Here is a 21,650-nt window from a genome sequence, read left to right as displayed (position 1 = left end):
ATTTGTTTGTCACTTTCTAGCCGCCGTTCGCACAGGCGAGACTTAAAAACTTAAGTCATATATATATATATCTATGTATTGTATTTCTTTTCATTGCAATTTTGTTTTTGTTTTTATGTCATCTCATTCGTTATAGAAGGTGAGGTCCGAACACCATTTTCCTGAGGTAGGCTTGTGCATTGTCATCGGATACAGGTTTCCACTTAACATTTTTGTTTTTTCCTGGACAGCCTCGACTATCAGTGAGGAAAAATATTTTCGAAAGTTTTTGTGCGTTCTTTAAAGAGAAAGAATGTGCTACTATAATGTACAGAAGCATATAATTACGACATGCTTGTTATTTGCTGTTATAAACAATATAGTATGTGTTATGATATAACATCTAGCGTCCATCAAATACGGCGGGCTGTCGGCAAATTGATATTTGCGTGTGTGTTGTTTGTTTATAGGAATAGATAGAATAGATAATACACGATGTTATGATGAAGATTTAAACATCACAATGTCTGATATTGCTATTGAGACGCCAGGACGAAAAAGCGTTATTATATATTAAGTTATGTCACGCAAAAATAGAATAACGTTGCTTATCAAAGAACTGAATAGTAATATCGAGTTTATAAATAATAATTGAAATATATTTTACCGCTGTATCATTTGGGATATTGTATTGTTTACTCCGAAGAGACAAATATTCAAATTCTATTATAAAAAATAAATAAATGTCGTATTCTACTGCTCACAAATGTAGCTGATATATCTTCTAGACAAAACACAATCATTAAAACACTTTATAGAAAACCAAAGATTGAGTAACACTAAACCCCATAAAAACACCGACTGAATTTAATTGCTGCAGATGGATAAACAGATATATCAAAAATAAAGTTTTTTTTAAGCTCAAAATTTGAATCTTTACAATGAAACAGATCTGCCTTGGATCGCAACATTCGCCCTTTCGGAAACCAAAAACCAAGACTTTTATAATCTTATGAGTCTCGCATTGTTAACGATTGATATGCCTTTGCTTCTGTAATCTCTTTTAATTCTATATTATTTTAAAATTTTGTATATTGCCAAACTCACATGTACTTATTCATTTGTAAATTGTGATATTTATCTTATTACTTTGAATGACACGTTATTAAACAACAAAAGTGTGCATAGCTGTTACTTACGACCACAAGCAAACTGACTTAGTCCTACCCATTCACCATCCCCGTTACACATTGCACGTGGATGTCCGCCATTTTGTCTGTACCCTTTAGTACACTCGTATGTCACCTGTCGTCCGGCTGGATACAAACTAGATTCGTCATAGCCATCATGCAATGCATTCACTATTTTTGGTGGTTCCTGGCAAGTGACTAAAACAAAGAAGGTGCAGTACACTTGAACACTATAAAATAGAAATTCAAAAGAGATGGGGCTAAAAATTCGTCTTAGACATTGTTACTATTCTTAAAAAAAATATTACAATTTCCTTGAATATATGTGTTTCTCCTATTTATTTCTGGTGATTGTATCGAGGACATAATGGAAACTTCGATTAGTTAGTTGTGTTATCTGCTTATTTCAGTCCGAAATGTTGTGGATTGTCAAAATACATCAGCACAGCAGGTTTAAGGGACACATATACACACACAGAAGAACAGTATATATTAATCTCTTGGGAAAACTGTATTCATTCTGTTTTATTGTTAAACTGTCATCAGTATTCCTAGGTGATAGGCGTTTTAATATATATATGTTAGTGGCAATAAGTGAAATTAGACATTAAGCTAAAATCCTAGGCAATAAGCTAACGCCTAGGAATTAAGTTATTGCCTGAAATTTTCAGGCATTAAGCTTATTTCCTTAAATCTGATGATGATTATTCAACCTATTGCCGAACATAATTTTAGGCAATAAGTGAACTCTGGAATTTATGTATATTCGGTGATTTATTCTTGATATAAAGTAGTTTCTTAATTATATTCCTAATATTACTTTTCATTCATTTGACAAATCTTCAAATTTTAGTATTTTTCATATTCAAAACAGAATTAACTCGTCCTTTCTTGTGGTATTACAAAAAATAAAAAAGATTTAAAAAAAGTGATTGTATCCAATAAAAATATGGGGGAGATTCTATATATTAATTATAATAATTATTTGAAAATGTTTATACTTCACTAGTCGAGCTGGTTTGAACTGGTCAAAAGTAGACAAAATTAAGATATGAATTTTTGCTCACACCATTTTCCAATTTTCTTATTGGATAAGTAAATTTTCTTTGTTTAAAGTTTTGTTAAATACCCCCAGGCCATCTTGTCTTTTTCACTTCTTTATCTGGATTAAACTTTTGGAATCATCAGAAAAGAAGGCAACAAAAGATTACTACAAATTAAAAAGGTATGACATTTTTACCATTGGAGGTTTTGAGCGGTTGATAACTAAAGTCAACGAGAATGATGAGGGAAATTTTAAAATGTATGTCTTCATAGAGGAACTCTATGGTATTTTGGAAAAGGCACATAAAGAAACAGATCATGGCGGCAGAGACCGCATGATTAAACAACTGAATAATGGATATGCTAATATTTCCCGTGATGCTATTGAACTATTTCTTTCACTTTGTGAAAATTGTTATATGAAAAAAAATACATATATAGGGAAAGGAGTGGTAGTGAAGCCCATTTTATCTAAAGACTTTAACAGTAGAGGACAAGTTGATTTGATGGATTTTCAATCAAACCCAGATGGAAACTATAAATTTTTTATGGTGTTCCAAGAAGATCACCTTACAAAATTTTGTAACATTAAAGCTCTTACGTCAAAATGTGCCTCAGAGGTGGCATTTATTCTAATTGATATTTTTACAATATTTGGTGCGTCCCATATACTGCAAAGTGACAATGGTCGAGAATTCACAGCTTTAGTCATATCCGTTATCGTTCATGGGACGCCGAGACATCCCCAATCACAAGGTAGCATTGAGCGATCGAATGGAGATATCCATGACATGCTAACTGCATGGATGAGGGACAATGAATCAACAAAGAGGTCAATTGGCATCAAGTTCGTCCAGATTCAAAAGAATCCAGCTCTAAACAAGGCATTGGACGATCACCCTATGAAGCATTGTTTTGTAAATGTGCAACTATTGGATTAACATCAGAAACCAAAATTCTGTAAGAAATATTGGTGACCTTAGAAAAGGAGGAGGACTTACTGAAGCTCAAGAAGGATTCTTTAAATCACCAACTTGTAACTGAAAATACTACAGAAAACATTGTGAATGCCTCTGATATACCAGAATCAAGTTCAGAACCGAATGTGGAACCTTCTACTTCAATCACTGATGAAACGCAAAAGGTAAGTTGTAAAAAGTACTAACTAAAGAAATATTTAAAAACAAAAAAAATTAAAACGACTCTTGAATCTTGGAGGTAGCTTTAACTAAAGTATTAAAGTACTTCCATGTAATGTATAATGGATAAAACACGGGAATCTTACAAGGAGCTTTAGAACAAAATATCTGCATCCTTTTGTCATTTCGGGACTTTAATAGCTTACTATGAGATAAAAGTTTTCGTTGAAGGCTGTATGGTGACCTACAGGTCTTAACTTATATACCATTCTGCCTCTGGACAGTTGTATCATTCGCAAGCATACCACATCTTCGTATTTTTATATTGAGTGTAAGTGGAACGATCTTTATGAACACAAACGTCATTATCACAAAATTGTAACTAAATTTGAAAAATAGTTTTATTTTAGTCCAGCTTTATAAATATTAATAATTACCCCAAATTAAATGTTTTTAACCTTATTATTTATTTAAACTGTTTTTCAGGATGTCTTAAAAAGCTATGTATGTGAAAAAGATACATCGGAAGCTCATATGTGTAGTAAATGTGAGAAACACATTCATGTTATACGTGGAACTACTGTTAGTGAAGAGGTATGGTTCAAAGATGTTATGTCCAAATTGTACGATTGATACCAACAGAGTTCGCCATCGTTCTAGAGCTATAGACAGTCAACTGAAGCAGGCAAACACTATGATAGCCAGGAGCAAAAAAGAACTAGGGACACCAGAAGTTGGTCAAACAGTGGCCGTACCAATACCTATGTTTGATCGAGGGAAGCGACAGTAGAAAGTTACTCGACCGAGTCATTGAGGTAAGATATTTTATCAAAAGTTTGACTGCATCATTTAATATGTCATGTATATTGAATACAAAACAGAAAAAAACAGTAGAAGTAAATATGTTTATGTTAATAGAGACGAATTTAGGAAGGGGGTATGGAGCCCAGGCCTCCCCTATGGAGCAACATAAATGATAAATGCGAAGACTGTATAGATATCATTCAAAACATTGACTTGCCAGGCCCCTCCCCCTCTTAATAAAAAATCCAGGATCTGCACCTGGGGAAAATAAGATACGGATCAATGCCACAAAGACAGATCAAAATCACCATATGCAACACGGATTCATTTTGTATTTCATTGAAAATAATTGTAAATAACTAATTATTCCTACTCTAACAAATATTATTTTATCGATATTTTAATGAAAATACTCAAACTGCCTTCATAAGAATTTCATCCGTTTATTTTTTTCAGGTCAATGGTAAGGGCAATGCTGTTGTAGCTACAAGATTTGGACAACTCCTAGGAACATTTGGATCAAATGAGATGGGCATCTGTAAGCAAAATTTAATTCTAGAAGAGGAAATCAATTGTGAAACAACTTTAAGTGTTCGTGAGGCAGCAACCCATCAGTCATTATCCGGAGGTCAAGGATTTTTCAAATGTGCATGTAAATCCAAATGTTTAAGTAACCGGTGCAAATGCAAGAAAAACGGGAGACAGTGCAATAGTCGGTACCACAGTTCCACAACTTGTGATAACACATGATTTTAACACAATTTTTTTTATCAAGTTTTCATATTTAAAGGTATTATTTGATGAGTTTTAATATAAATAACATATTTTATTAGTGATTTTATTTCCGGTAGATGACATTTTAAACTTCAGTTCTCATAATGTTATTATGTAACAAATGTATTTTCTATTTAAATGAATAAATGTCTTTTATTTACTCGCATTTATATTTTAGGCATTAAGCTTAATGCCTGCACACATTTTTTCAGGATTTAAGCTTAAATCCTAGGATTTAAGACTAATGCCTAACATCATTTAGGTAATAGACTTACTGCCTAGGCGTTAGCTTATTGCCTGGGATTTAAGCTTAATGCCTAATTTCACTTATTGCCGCTAACATAAATATATATAAATATTACCAGCTTAATAATTTTATCCAGGTCACTCAATCTTGTAATTTCTTTGTTGTTTTTTTTAATTTTTTTTCATTTCTGAAAAACTTTCCTACAAGGTCACAGCTGTCTCCTTTTATTTGTTGATTATTATTTAAAAATAAGTTTCATTCTTTCTTTACAAAAATCGTTCCTATTGCTAATGCTACATTGTCCCGTTTCAGAGTTATTCCTTTCTGTTCATCAAATTAAATCTTATACATAATCATTTTGTTTGAAAATATGTTAGTGTTATTTAAGCATACATGTATTTGTAAACAATGTAAGTCATTCTATATCGATTATTGCCTAAATAAGCATTTCCCAATTTCAAATTTAGTCTGATAATTTTTTCTACCAGTTAAGTATTTCCATGTCACGCAATGTCAGAATAGGAAAACAAAGGATTGATTTTTGGGCTGCAGTCTTTTTGAGCCAATTGTTATTTTAAAGATTTGTCATTCGCGACAATTTTTATTTTTTATCAACTGCGCCATATCACGGAATTCATTTGCAACAAATTACTGTGATCACCTGATAGATATCAGTCTTCTGGCAAATTATGGTACATTAAATACAATACATTATGGAATAACATACAGTTATTTATCAGTATTGAGGAATAAAGCCCTTAATTTTCCCGAGACACTGACTATTTCCCGACGCCCCGCGGAAGGAAATAGTTTGTGTCGAGGGAGAAATAAAATGGCTATATCCCGAAATAACTGTTTTATTATACTGAACCATTTAAGAACAAATCTTAATTATATTCAAAGAGATATATAACGATATCACTTTTCAGCTGTGGCGTGTAAATCTCTGGGGTCGGTTTCACAAAAATACTTACGATTAAGATTGATCGTAAGTCATGAACAACTCAGTGTACTTACGATCAATCTTAGTCGTAAGTTTTTTTGTGAAACCGACTCCTGATATCGAAGTTACTGAACGTTAAAACTATAGAAACACCCATAGAATAAAAAGGTTGGGGAAAACGTTTGCTTCCAGTGAACTGTTGTCCCTAGGGGACATAGTCATTTTATCCGAATTTGATTTTGTATAGAAAATACATACTAAGGTATAATAAATGTGACCATTGTTGCATACAGATATTAGAGACATATAAGGTGGTTTTGAACAGTAAAAGACTATGTATGTATATATATATTAGCAGTGCATAACTCTTTAGATTAGATCTCTGTCATATCTATGCATGAGGTTAACTTACAGAAGTAAAGCGTAAAATAGTTCGAATGGTCTGTAAAATAAAATGCAACATAAATGATATCCGAGAGACCTTGCAAGATGATTTTTTCGAAGATGTTCAATACTGATGTCAGAATGATAGCTTGAAAGGACTGTTCGAAATGAGTTCGACAACTAATGTACAGAGAAATATATCTAATAATACAATAGACAAAGAAAAATTAAACACATTAACTAATTATATATGATAATAAGTTAACTAATCGCTTTATCTTATCTGTTCAATGTCTAAAGAAATAAAAGAACATGTTTTCAGTTGAAAACCTTACAATGACATTTTTTTTTCTAAGCGGAATCTATCCACACATACCAGTTTCACAACTGGGTTCCTGTCCATCCCATGTACCATTGGCTAAACATGTCCTCATTCTCCTTCCAGTCAAGAAATATCCTTCATTGCACTGGTATTCCATCTCATCTCCAAAGCTATTTTTAAAGGGTTCTTTTACTCTTCCGTTATCAATTGATCTAGGTCGAGGGCATCCTGGACCTGATAGAAATACTCAAGTTTAATAATGCACAATTATACATGTATGTTATATCAGTATATAAGACATAACAGTTTAAACAAAAAGGATGTGTTGTAAATAGGATCTTCTTTTCTTACATTCAAATCTGACACATTGAAAATAAAGTATTCGTTTGATTTTGAAACAACCAACAATCAATCAGTCTTAAGAAGCTAATATGTTTGTACGAGTAAAAAGTTAAGCAACAAAAATACCGAATTCCAAGGAAAATGCAAAACGGAAAGTCCCGTAACAATTGCCAAAATCAAAAGCTCAAACACATAAAACGAATGGAAAACTACTGTCATATTCCTGACTTGGTACAGGCATTTTCTTACGTAGAAAATGGTGGATTAAACCTGGTTTTAAAGCTAGCTAAACCTCTCACTTGTATGATAGTCGCATAAAATTCCATTATATTGACACTAATGTGTGAACAAAACAAACAGACATAATAGTTAAAAATGTCAAAAATAGGGGTACAGCAGTGAACATTATGTTATAATCTCAATCATTATAAAAACAAACAAATATGTCAACAAAGAAAAACAAAAAGGCATATAAACAAAACACATACGCAACATTCAATCACACGAATACAAAAAATGACAACAGCACAACAATACAATGGCGGGATGTACAAGTACCGAGCCACGTCTAAAGGATATTACCAAATAATGGACCAAACAGTAGACGTTAATAATTTACAAAGACAAATAAAAGAACACTATAACACGATATTTAGATGATAAACAAAGTCAGTACCTAGAATCTCTACATCAAGTCCATCATATATTATTTGTGAAGTTCATACGGAATATTTATCAACAAGGTCTTGGTATCTTCCGATGAACTTTTTTAGAAAAAGGACGAGACGTCCCTTGACATAACCCTGGTTCATCAACTTTTTGCTCAGACACTGGTGTCGTTTTACAAAGTTTGAGTAGCAGCTGCAAGCTCTTGAATACCGAATGAGTTGGGGAATGTACATCCCATATGCAGGTGAAGTTGGTATATTGCTACTAAAGTAATCCCCTTCATTCTTATGTTTCCAATATGAAGTGCATTTAAATAAAGGACGCAGGCCCACAATGTCCCTACTAAAGTCAAAGAAGGCAATCAAGAATTGTATACATTAGATTAACTTCAAGCAGAGTTATTCGGAAGTGGATTCTTAAAAACTTCCCTTATTTCTTGAACATATTTCATCACAATCAGTGAACTTTTCAGCAATGTTTCCACTATTTTGAATTAACAGATTGCATCTTCCAAAGAAACAGCATTTAATACGTATATCAATTTTCTGATAAATCCTGCCTTTTTAAGTATCATAAATATTCCAAAAACAAATACACCAAAGTGGACATTTTCAAAATTCTGGACTTTTTAATCAACAGCAAATTGTCTTAGTTGAATTGATTAGTGATTAGTGATTTACAAGAAAATTTTCTAGCAAAATCCATTTTTTTCTTCATCTTTGATATAAAAATGATGTCCTTTCACCAATTAGTTCTTACTTCAGTGACTGATAACATCTCATATATCCCAGTCAACTTGAAAGTATGGGAACTAGGATGTGTAGTTCTAATTAAAACTTACTTCAAAACGACGATTGAAGTCATCATAAAAATACAATTCTACGGTCGTAATTACCTATTAGTTCTATCATAGCTTCACACGTCCCATTAATGACTTATTGCCGGTTTTATAATTTTGCTTGCCACCATTGAATGTGACTTAAAAATTAGAATTAATGACAGATGGTACATGTATAACAGGAGACGCCTATTCTGTCGGAGCACCTACATGCGGTTCCGACTGTTGTGTAAACAATATTTTATTTGGAAACAAATACATAAATACGTACATCAATACAATACATGGATTGGAAAACAAGTGACAAGTCACTTATACAAATTCCTCTCCAATTGAATGGCAAAATTAATTACAATGAACAGAAAAAAGTACAATCACATAATAGACATAACATAAGAAAAAGAAAAGAAAGTAATGGAAATTAACATCTAATGATCGAAGATACTTATTTTTAACATTGGGTGACATGTTGTTTAGCCTTCAAGAATTATTTTGAGAATCTCTTAGTTTTCAATATTATAGTCTTGTACAATAAGAAAGTTGATTTTATTGTCTATATCCGTTATGTTCGGATCACCACAGAGTAACTTATCTATGTTAAGTGTACCAACTAGATTAACAAAAAGAACTTCACGAGTTCGATGAAAAATAGGACAATTTAGAAGGAAGTGTTCAGAGGTTTCTATCTGTTTACATTTACAAAAAGGGTCTGATTCCAAAAGATTACTACTCTCGGTACGGATTCGGGCATGATATATCTGACCTAGTCTACTGCCTGCATAGTAATATGGCTTAAGAAAGGTTTTAAGGGGAGCGATAGAACCAGCATTTTTTATAACTTGGGGAAGGCTATTCCAAAGTCGAACTGTTGATGGAAGGAAACTATTTATATAATACACTATAAAAGTCAAAAAGTCTGAAAAGACCAATTTTTGTCTGAATTTGCATGAATTTTTACTAGACATTCTTTCTTTGTCTGAATTATTTTTAAAAATTCTTAACATATTATGAATTTGTCTAATAAGGTTCTTGATTTTTCGTGACAAGTGTCTTGACAGTATTAAAATTGTCTAAAAATTTCTCAACATTTTCTGTATCATCTGATAAGAGTCTTGATTAGTCTCGACCAATTATTGACTGTCTTAAATTTGTCTCGATCAGTCTTGACATATTTTTGACATTCTTAATAATGTCTGAATATGTCTTGACATATTCTTGACATTCTTAATAATGTCTGAATATGTCTCGACACATTCTTGACAGTCTTAAAGCTGTCTAAATATATCTCGACACATTCTCTTTTTCTGTTATATACTCATTTTTATTATCGCTTAACTAAACTTAGAAGAATCAAGGATTTGTATAGTAAGATACCCTTTGGGTGCACCTATGTGGAAAACCCCGAATGACCCCCCATGTAGTTTAATTTTGATTTATTTTTTATTTGATGTTTAATTAAATTGTTTTCACTTGGAATATATGTCGAAGTTACAGACAAACAGCATTTGAGATTTTTGCCGGTCAAAAAACTGCCAGTCAAATTTGCTTTACTAAAATGGGTGACTTGAGGCTGTTTTATAATGTGACCATGTGTCTCTTTTGAACACCACCATTCATCTTGTGCGTGTGTGTAGCTAAAAAGGGGGGAGGGACTTTCGTTTGGGACAAAGAATTTGTTCCCATCTTGATTCAAAAACTTATTCATTTTTTTTAGAACAACCAAAAACATTTTTTATTCAAAATTGAGTGTTGAATTTCATAAGTTTTTATCAAAACTAAATATTTGTTATACTTCCCTCCTGATTTTTTTCTCAAGAAATCATAGAACAAAACAAATGTTTAGATCTTAATTACGCGTGTCTGTTTGAGATCCATTTCATAAGACCATTGATTTCTAGAGAAATCATTGATGGGACCCTTTATAATCTTTGGGAAATTATCCAATTTGTTTTTATGATTAATTATTTCACTTCATAACTTTTTATGAAGAAAATCCATTTTGATTCAAATTTTTTCAATTAAAATGATGATTTTCATTTTCATCTATCAACAAACTTTTAAAAATTGTAGTGGCATGGTCAGTCAACTGATAAGTTGCATGGCTGATAACAGGTAAAGCAGTAATTTTCCATATGACAGTCGCGTGTACCCTGGGGTGTGTATAACTTATTTGGAATACCTTAATTATATGGGGAACATCCTGTCTACGTGTAATACTTTTAAATATATATTGCAACAGATGACATTACACAAATTTTCTTTTGTTAAATCAAGGATTTGTATAGTAAGACTATAATCCTTGGGAGAATTAGGATACAATGATACTTTGCTATTTATAAAAACCACATTTTGGTACAATAATTGTTTATTTACCCTATTAACATTGAATATTATGCATGTAGAATGAAATATGTCTACAGTATGATTGGTTTTAATCATTTAGCAATTATTTATAAGATTAAGGAATCAACATTTGTAATTATTTACAAACCCACATTTGAATTGATTTTTATAAACATACCCACATTTGTATTGTTAATACTTTAAATTTCATAGCCATATTTGTATTTATAAAAATATTTATATACCCAAATTTTCAATTATTTTACATGCCCAACTTTTGTTTTTGTTGTAACAAGTGTAACTGAAACAGCAGTATATTATATAAAGAGAAATAAAGATAAAGTTATATCATGTATATTGGTCATGATTTGTAAAACTCAGAACTGTCAAGTAAATTTAAGACACAATTCAAAATGTTCAGAATATGTCAAGCCATACTGAGAAAAAATAAGAATGTCGAGAATCTGTCGAGAAATTTCAAGACAGTATTCAAATGTCAAGAATTTGTCAAGAATTTGTCAAGAAATTTTAAGACCATATTCAGAATGTCGAGAATTTGTCGAGTAAATTTCATACAAATCTAATATAAATGAGAATTTGTCAAGAAAAATTAAGACACAAGTCATACATTTGGAGAATGTCGAGTAATTGATCATGCAAATCAAGACAAAAATTGGTCTTTTCAGACTTTTGGACTTTTGTAGTGATAAGTATTAGGGTACTGATGGGAAATTATTAGGGTAACGAGTTCTATACTGGTGTATGCTTCTAAACTGATATGGTAGAATATCGTTTATATGCCATTCACCATATTATAAAAAAAGTATAAGTTTATGCTTATCTCTTCGCTGTTGAAGAGTTTCCCACCCACACTCTGCCAAAAGTAAACGTATACTGGTGATTTTTGTTGCACCAATGACGATGCGTGCGGCATCGTAATTTATAAGTTCAAGTTTGGTTTTTACGTACTCGGGACAGTTATCCCAGACAACATCAACATATTCAAGTAATTGGCGTACGCGGCTAAATTATATATTTTCAAGAGATTTTCTGTCAAGCTTAATTTTTAGGCGACGCAGTAAGTTAAGTCGAGGTAATGTCTTTGCTGTAATTTTTTTCGATGTAATGATTCCATGTACCATCACTCAAGAAATTTAAGTGCTTATGAACTCTCTTTATAATGACGCCATTCATATTCAAAGGTGGATGATAATCTGGTTCGCTTTTCCGTGAGAATACAATGGATTCTGTCTTAGACGGATTAAAGTTTACTAACCATTTATCCGTCCAGCTTTTTATTTTACGCAAGTTGCTGTTTAAAGAAATCGACGAAACTAGTGGGTTATCTACAACAGCCTAAATGCATGTATCGTCCGCGAATAGTTCGATATTACAGCTTACTTAGTTTATAATATAACAGCAAGGACCCAAGAATTGAACCCTGTGGTACTCCAGCATTTACATCAGCCCAGGAAGATTCTACTCCATTTATTACAACCCTCTGTTTTCTGTTCGACAAGTAATCCTTAAGCCACAGGTGAAGGTCGCCAACAATGCCCATCTGTTGCAACTTATGGAGCAGTCCCTTATGCCACACACGGTCGAAGGCTTTACTTATATCGAAAAATATCAAACTTATATCTTTGCCTTCGTCTAGGGCTTTGCTAAGTACGTTTCAAATATATAATAGTTGATTTCCTGTCGAATCGTTAGGCATGAAACCAGACTGGTGCTCAGTAATCAAAACTCGTATGAAGTTAAATCAGTGCTTATATACACAACGCTCGAAAACTTTGCTCATCACTGAAAGAAGAGATATTGAACGATAAATACTAAGTATGCTTTTATCATCATTCTTGAAACAAGGAATTAAATTCGGTAGCTTCCATGCAGACGGGAACAATTTTGTTCTAAGGCTTAAATTAAAAATAGTTTTTAGTTTTTCGACGCTATCAATCAAATTATTTTTTTTCAAAATTTAACACTATAAGGTATGGGGAAAATCTGGATTCAGAAAATTTTTTTTTGTCAATTGCTTGACCACAATATTTTTTTCATCAAATTGGGGATCAGAATATTTTGTTTAGGAAAAAACAATAGCCCCCACACCCTTTGAAGTTAAATGGTTGTTCCCTAAATGCTTCGGCCTTTTGTGTATCGTTTACGGTGTTGTTAGAATTGATAGGCGGGATATTCATCTCTCGAGATTTTAGGTCGGGTTTGGTATGATAAATTCCACCAAACCTTGGTTGAAGACATGGTCGTTCTAAGCTTTCGATCAATTTGTCGTAGAATTTTTTCTTCTCATTACGTATTACATTTACAGTTTTGTTTCGAATTCTGCGAAATTGCATCCAGTTTTCGGGACGATTAGCCTTTTTAGCCTTTTTATAAATACGGTTTCGTTTTCTAATAGACCTGCGTATATAATTGTTCATCCACGGAGAATCGCTTTTCCTGACTGTAATAGTTTTATTTGGAATAGCTTTTGAAGCAAAAAAAAAAAGCGAATCGACATTGGTGCTAGATTCAATAAAATTGTTCCAGTTAACAACTGAAAGCATCCTACGAAAATGGTCGTAGTCGCCTCTGTCATATAACCATATCTTACATTTGAAACACTTACTTGACGGTTTGTGAAATTTTAATATACCATAAACAGGGGAGTGAAATCTGATATTGGCGGGAAGAAACGGTTGGCCCACATGGACCAAGTTGACTGCGTTCGAGTTGTTTCTTAAAACTAAATCGATAATAGATGCTGAATTTTCACAAAAATTGGTAGGTTCCTCTACAAAATGGGACATGCCATATATTGTGAAAATTTCCTTCATCTTGGATTTGCGTGGAATCATTTGGTCGTCATTAAAATTGCCTACAATTAAGATGGTCTCAATGCCAGTATCTGTAGCTAGATCAAAAGAATACTCCATAAGATTCAACAAATGTTGTGGTGAGTTGGGAAGCCTACAGTAAAGCAAAAAGGATCGATTTTGTTTCACCTTTAATTCTAGCCAAACACTTTCGACCCCACTAACTTCTAAGTCACATCTCCGTTTTGCAGAAAGATTACTTTTCACATAAACAGCCACCCCACCACCGATACGATAGACTCTGTCATGCCAGAACGGCTTTACAAAATTTTCTAACAGAACATCATTCTCGGGAACATCCGGCTTTAACCAAGTTTCCGTAAAGCAGAGTATATCCAAGTGCTGAAGTTCGACATTTATTAAATCTAGTTTAGGTTCTAAACTCTGAACATTTAAGTGCACAAATGATATAAGTTTTGAAAGACAAACCCTAAATTCATCAAGGGAGAGCTCTGATACGGACGACTCTGTGGATATATCGGGCGAAAATAGCAATGATGGACCAGGATTTTTTTTCTATGTCCCCAGACAAAAACAAGAGTAATATCAATATAACTAGCATGATATATAATACAATGTCTATTAATACATAATGTATGATACAACACTTTGGTAATAAGTCTAGTATCCAAACATGTTTGGCTTCCTTTTGACAGAATATCTCACTATTTACAAGATTAATAACTGTAACTGTAACTCTGGGATATTTCGAAAATTTTTCGTTGCCTTCAAAAATTTGGCACGTTTGTTGGTGTGCGTGAACCGGGTAATGATTTGCTTGTGGCCTTCTTTAGTTGGTAAACGATGGGATACGCTAATATCGTTACTTTGTAAATCATCTTCAAGTTTAGATGCTATATCGCACAGAATTTTTGTTGTGTCTTCACTCTGGGTATAAAGAACTCCGCTTATTCTAATACAACTCTTTCTGCTGTGCTGTTCTAAGTCGTCCACTTTTAAACTCAGTTTATTTACCTCGTTTATGGATTTTTTTCAGTTCAACATTTTTTAAGTTTTTCAATCTCAGTAACAAGAGGAACGGTTAAGCTATTGCAATACATCTGCAAGTCGGATTTAAATTCATTGCGCAGGTCGTCGAACATTATGGCCTTAACCGCTTGTGCTAGTCTCTTAGCATCGAAATCTGTAAAAATTGACTGGTTACTTTGTGTAGATGGGCTTGAAACTGGAGGTTGACTTTGGTAAGCCATAGTTACAGTTTTAAGTTCGTTATAAGTGATAAGTTTTTTGCTAGAAGATTTTACGCTGGAGCTTTGACTTTTACCCGGCGATGGTTCCGTCGAGTTTCTTTTGCGAATTTGACTTGAGACAGTTTTTGACATTTAATGCATACACATCATATAGGGATATTTCTCTTTATATTTCTGTATATCAGTTTATTCTGTGTATTCTGTAAGCGTTGTTATTGCTGACTGACCAATTGATATTTACTTGAGTAAACCAACAATCGTGAAAAAATAACGTCTGTCCATCTTGCGCATGCGTAAACTTCTTCCGACTGTTGTGACTTGCATATATCTGTCTATCTGTATAAGGGCTTGTGTTCTGTATTCAAACATTCAACTTTATTCCAAACCTCATTCAAATGTTCAACAAAACCATTACAATTGGCCGAATTCTTTTAAAGACCATTTTTTCTTAAATATGATAATTACTGAAAGACAGGTTAAAGTGAATCTGATTTAAACAGTATACTTTAATTTCGAAAAAATCTACCTTTAGAGAGAATGTTTCGAAGTGAACGTAGAGATAAAGAATATTAGAGCCTTTTCTGGGGAAATTCTAATTATAAATTGAAGGGATGAAAATCTCGATCGAGACAACAAATTTAACAATTGTTTACAAACTTTATACGACCATTATGTTTAATGGACCACAAAAGACTTCAACAAACAGAACACGCAACAACATTGCCAAGAAGCAATATCGCTTGAACAATCAGAAGTACCATCACATTAACAGGTGCAAAATGTAACTTCAGATTTACTCTCATAATTACACTTTATCAATTCTGCTAGATTCAAAAGTGGTGTATCAGTCTAATATTACCGATATAATCAATGATTAATATTTTATTCATCACATGTAAACGAAAATCTATCAAATTTATGGTATTAAAATATTAAACAACTCGTTATATTAAAGTGTGTCATTATCTTCACGATCATATGCATTATAGAAGAACATTATAATATAATGAGTGTGAGATATGATGAAGCATTAGTTACAAAACAGCTGTGATTAAATCAGGGAATCATCCATTAGAGCAACTACATAAATGATTAGGATACTAATGGTTTTCTTCAAAGGCTAAAACTAATTTTATTGTCACGACTTTGCTTCCATCGTTATGTGTTCACTTATTTGGTCAATTAAAACTTAATTTTTCAATTATATCAAATTGGGGAACAATTCTTACAATTTTTAAAAATTATATCATTGGGAGGAAAGTGACGCTCATTCTAAATTGATACATAAGGTTTTGCAATGTATTTCGTGAATTGTTTTCAATATATACATTTTATGGTTTTATGCAAACCATTCTTATGTCAAAATTTGTTCAGCTGTTTCTTTTGACAAGCGAAAATATAGGAATAAAGGATTAAAAATACATAATTATAATTTCGGTTAGCTTTTAAAATGTATAATGGTCATTTTATAAACCACACAAACAAATAAATAAAATGAATTAATTTAGAGAATTTTATATAGACTATGTGTAAACTATCACTTAGATAATTTTACAAAAAAATGTGTTGAGACAAACTTACTACTACACGTCATCTTAGGACCAACCCAGATGCCTGCACCTACACACCACGCCCTACTAATATCATTTTGATTGCCAGTGTTTCCTGTGTCACATGTATATTGTAACATGCTTCCAATATCGAAAGTAGTCTGATAGATTTCTCCATCATGATGAGCATGGCTGACAACAGGAGGCTTTCCACATTCTGCTTTTGCTAAAAAAAAAAGGGGGGAGAAACTTAAAATATTTTCAAGGTGAAGGGAAAAAACAAGTGTTCCGAAAAAAAATTTTGTTTCAATATTGTTAGGCCAAAATTAAAAAAAAATCCTTTTAACAAGAATGTGTCCATAGTACACGGATGCCCCACTCGCACTATAAGTTTCTATTTCAGTTGACCGTGAAATTGGGGTAAAAACTCTAATTTGCCATTAAGATTAGAAAGATCATATCATAGGGAACATGTGTACTAAGTTTCAAGTTGATTGATCTTCAACTTCATCAAAAACTACCTTGACCAAAAACTATAACCTGAAGCGGGACAGACGGACGGACGGACGGACGCACAGACCGAAAAACATAATGCCCCTAGGTGGAGCATAATAAAAAAAAATAATCGAACCTCCATCTCTGTTTCAAAAGATTGTTTCTTTCAACATATTGCTCTAAACGTTCATTATATACTGTTATCCTCAGTGTTTTTGTACTTTTACTTTACACATGTTGTGCCCTACTCGCTAAAACAAGTATTTACATAGAAACAAACTCCTACATGTATATTATAGAGTTATATTTCAGAAAATAATATATTAGTCTTTACTTAATTATTTGACATACCTTGAATAGACTGATTAATGTTTATTCTACATTCAGGGGGAGATAAGCTCCATTGTCCATCTCCTTGACATACCCTAACTCTCTGATGTTTCCCATGTATTTCATATCCTTCGTGACATTCGTATCTTGCTATAGCAGCGAACTTGTTATATGGTAGGACAGTAACTTCTCCGTACTGAATAGAACCTATAGGTTCGCATTTCATATCTATAAAATACAATGAAAAAATAACTGTGATGCGGTTTATGGTAATGACTCACAATAGTTTCTTTAAATTCCTTTAAAATAAGAACACAATAATTTACGTTGAATAACATTTTCCTCTCCAAAAACCTTTTTAAACATGATAAGTCTAAACAAATAAGCTGGCCTTTCGTGTCTCTAAGGTTTTTAATGTTTTGAATAAAAATACAAAACTGGTATGGACAAAGGTAAAGGTTGGAATGATAAACATTATACTACAAGTAAATCAAAAGGTAGAAAGAACTCTTCCCCCACCCCCTCCTTTTTTATCTCGAAAGTAACACCAAAAAACGCATAGATGTATAATGAGTGAAAAACTCGAAAATCACGTTGTGTTTTTTTTTATGTCATTTGATAACTGCCTCATTGACCTATAAATATCTAAACATCTAAATGCCTTTTGTTCACAGTCATATATTTAAATTGTTAAAAAGAGTGGTGGTAAAATGTACAGAGGCAACAATAAATTATATATATATTGAACTGTGACATACTTTTATTTATACAACTTAACCCACAATCTCCATCACATAAGCAGTCTTTTCTTTTACTTTTGCAGGCCTCTATAGCACAGGGCTTTTGGCACTTTCTGTTAACGTTATCTTTCCTTGGATCACATTTTGGCTGATTACAAGTTACCACTGAAAAAGAAAACAATAAATAAATGAAAAAAGTCACTTCTAACTTTTTATTATAATAATACAGATATATTTCCTATCAAAATTGACGATCAATGCAACTGTATTGTAGCAGCGACATGACGAATTATTAACTTTAACCAAATTCGCGTTATGGGCATCTGCTCTGATAGTTAGTTCACATGGGATAGCATAAGGCGGATCTGTGCTTAAGGTAATTTCGCAAAGAATGATGTTATGCGGATCTGTTCTGATGGTTAGTTCACGTCACTTCGCAAAGTATGGTGATATGCGGATCTGTTTTGATGGTAAGTTAGCAGAGGATTGCTCAGTCGAATATTTTCTGAATGTTATATCGTAGAGGATGGCGAATGATTATTTTTCAGAGGATAGCGAATGGTGGATCTGTTTGGTGGTCAGAGGGTAGAGGATGACGGTTGACTGAACTGTTCTATAGCCGTTACATTTTTGAATGATAAAGGTATGTTGTTGTTGTATCTGTATGGAGTGGTACTAATGATAGAGTTATGTAGAATTCATCATATCTTCTCCGTCGGTTGACAGAAACGGAATGATTTGATAGTTCGGGGTTTATGATATCCATGTCATACTGAGATGTGACCTTGACCTGGAAGGTTGTTGTTCAAGTGTCTGGATAGAACTGTCAACAGCGTTTTGGTGATTGAACTACAGAATGTGTATGCAAACCGAATAACCAGGATCGAGTAGTGCTGATTCTGAAGGTCCTTTGATGACTGCGGTTGCTTGGTAAAGGTTGTCTACACGTTTTTTTTTTCAGCAAATAGCTATTGTTGATGTTGGTACATCATGGCTTCAGTACTCATTTGTTGAAAATTGCAGTCTTTCTGCAAGTGATCAAGTCTAACATTGCAGCAAAGGTATAATGAATTGCCGTCAAAATCTGTAGCTGATAAAGTATGTTCTTGAATCTGAAAAAGCAGGTCTGTATTCAGAGTATGCGGTCTTGTTCCAGCTTGTGACCACTGCTAAGTTAGCTTAGGGTGTATTCCTCTATAACTCCAGTAGGTGGTATGGTTGGTCATACATGGAATAATGTAATGCAAAATTCTCTTCTGTGAATTGGCGTAGCGTATGATTAAATCATTAGTGTTGTTTGGTAATGAAATGATTACTTTTCGATACTAGAATTCTTGGATTCTTCCTTCGTTTTATAACATTGATTCTAAATGTAAAATGAATTTTAAACAAATCTATTCTGTGCGTTCTCCGTTTTGGTGTTACTTTATTACTTGAAAACACCTAACTGTACGACGTGAAAGATGGATAATATAGAATTGATTTCACATGTGAAATATCGGTTTTTATTTGACTGGAATATCATGGTATTTAATTGCAACCAATTAAATAACTTATTTTAAAGGAGCATTGGCCACAATTTAAACAAGAAATAACGTATGATTTTTTGTTTGTTTTAAACATCCACACAAGCGGAATATTGAAATACTATTTCGCTATAAGCAGCAAATTTGGTTCAATTCTGTTAAAACACGCTACAAAACATCGCTGATATATTTTTGTCTTTCAAAACAATAGTTTGACCTCATTTTAGTGCGTATACATGCCACCTTTAATTTGACCTTTAGTTGGAGATCTGTTGCAGATATGCTCTGCATGTTCAGGTATCAAAATTAAAAAGTGAAATTAGGGACCCTCCAGGAAGACCCATTTTGTTGACTGATTTAGCCCATATGAATCATTTTTCAACAGGTAAAGCGATGACATATTTTTTTTAAACATGACATGAAATCAGACAGACCTAGAATAAAAAAATGAACTATTATACAGACGACAGGTGACACTAGTGAAGCAGGATCTGCTTACCCTTCCGGAGCACATGAGATCACCCCTAGTTTTTGGTGGGGTTCGTGTTGCTTAGTCTTTTGTTTTCTATGTTGTGTTTTGTTTACTGTTGTTCGTTTTTTGGTATTTTTTCGGTTTTTGCTATGGCTTTGTCAGTTTGTTTTCGACTTATGAGTTTGAATATCCCTAAGGTATCTTTCGCCTCTCTTTTGTAAGTACTTGTCTGTTTAAATTCATATACAAAGGTAAAGACGATTATTGTGACAACAAAGCAAATGTTTTATATGGCAAAACACATTTAAAACTATCGACGTTCACTTTGAATTTTGGAAATTTAAAAAGGAAATAATATTACGTAATACTACTTATGGTATATATTCTTCTTACGTTCATGTGTAAATTATTTAAAGCCATGTAGGAAAAGTTATGATAAATGATTTATACTTTTTAGAACTTATAAGTAGGCAATGTAGTTGAAAAGTAACAAAATTAGTTAAATCTGACCAGATGTTGAGAAGAGGCCTATAAGACAATATTGTTTAGTATGTGTTGTTATCAGCTAATGTTATAATATTTATTAAAAAACCGGTTAGAATTTTTGTTCTGCTGTGTCATTGCTATCTACCTCAATATGTGCTTTTGTTAACAAAAAATGCCTTTAAACCACGTAATAAGGATAAAATTAGCCTGAAAATAGGTGACAATGATCATATTAAATTGTAAGTAAATTTTCTGCATTGTAGTATTAAAGGAACAACAAAGATCAGTATAACTGGTGTGCAGTTTTATTGAATTGTTCAGTTGGAAGTGTTAACAAATCAAAATGCTAACTCGGACAGGAAGAACTTGTCACGATAGTTCTATAAACAAAGTTTGTCATATTCTTGACAGAAAGCCCGGAAATGTAAACAAAAAAAGGAAAAAAGCACTTTATAAATTTCATGCGTCTTTTCTGGATTTTTCCATCATCAGGAACGCTCAAAGTCGCATGTTTGAAAGCCAAGGATGTATTAGAACCGAAACAGTTGAAGACCGATGTGACCAAAAAGGACCTCAAAATAATAGCCAAATCCGTCTAAAGTCAAATTTGCCTAAAGGAGTACTTTGGATAGTTTAACTTTACGTCTTTTGAGATCCTTTTTGAGAAAGCGAACCCTAATTAAAAGGCGATTCAAACGATAAAAACAAACCAGATTGGGATAAACGTTATGGCAAATGTTTTACTTTATAGGAAAACATTGTATTTTGTAAGTACGATTTTTTTTTAATAACATTTACAAATGAAAATACATTGTAGTAACAACAATTATAAAATGAACTTAGAGTTGTCTCATTGGCAATCTTACCTTATATTCTTATTTCTATGTTAAGTGAAAAAAAGCAACCAGGAAAATCAACCAAGAGGAACTAAAACAACCATATGTGTTGT

General features: G+C 32.8%; 2 protein-coding genes across 7 annotated transcripts in view; one reads left to right on the top strand and one right to left on the bottom strand.

The window, feature by feature from the left end:
- The window catches only part of LOC127728572 (uncharacterized), an 879,051-nt gene that overhangs the window by 451,193 nt on the left and 406,208 nt on the right, over positions 1-21,650 (top strand). The window lies entirely within an intron of this gene.
- LOC127728581 (protein lev-9-like) overlaps positions 1-21,650 on the bottom strand; it is a 46,608-nt gene that overhangs the window by 22,566 nt on the left and 2,392 nt on the right. Inside the window, exons 2-6 of the mRNA XM_052236098.1 lie at positions 18,236-18,382; positions 17,499-17,705; positions 16,684-16,878; positions 6,881-7,060; positions 1,179-1,367 (exon numbers count right to left, since the gene is read on the bottom strand). Coding sequence (XP_052092058.1) covers positions 1,179-1,367; positions 6,881-7,060; positions 16,684-16,878; positions 17,499-17,705; positions 18,236-18,382 — 918 coding nt within the window. The remainder of the gene's footprint in view (positions 1-1,178; positions 1,368-6,880; positions 7,061-16,683; positions 16,879-17,498; positions 17,706-18,235; positions 18,383-21,650) is intronic.

The sequence above is a fragment of the Mytilus californianus genome, unplaced genomic scaffold (genome assembly GCF_021869535.1).
Source record: "Mytilus californianus isolate M0D057914Y unplaced genomic scaffold, xbMytCali1.0.p SCAF_2, whole genome shotgun sequence".
Classification (NCBI taxonomy): Eukaryota; Metazoa; Mollusca; class Bivalvia; order Mytilida; family Mytilidae; genus Mytilus; species Mytilus californianus.
Note: the sequence above shows the minus strand (reverse complement) of the source record. Positions and strands in the feature narration are given on the sequence as shown.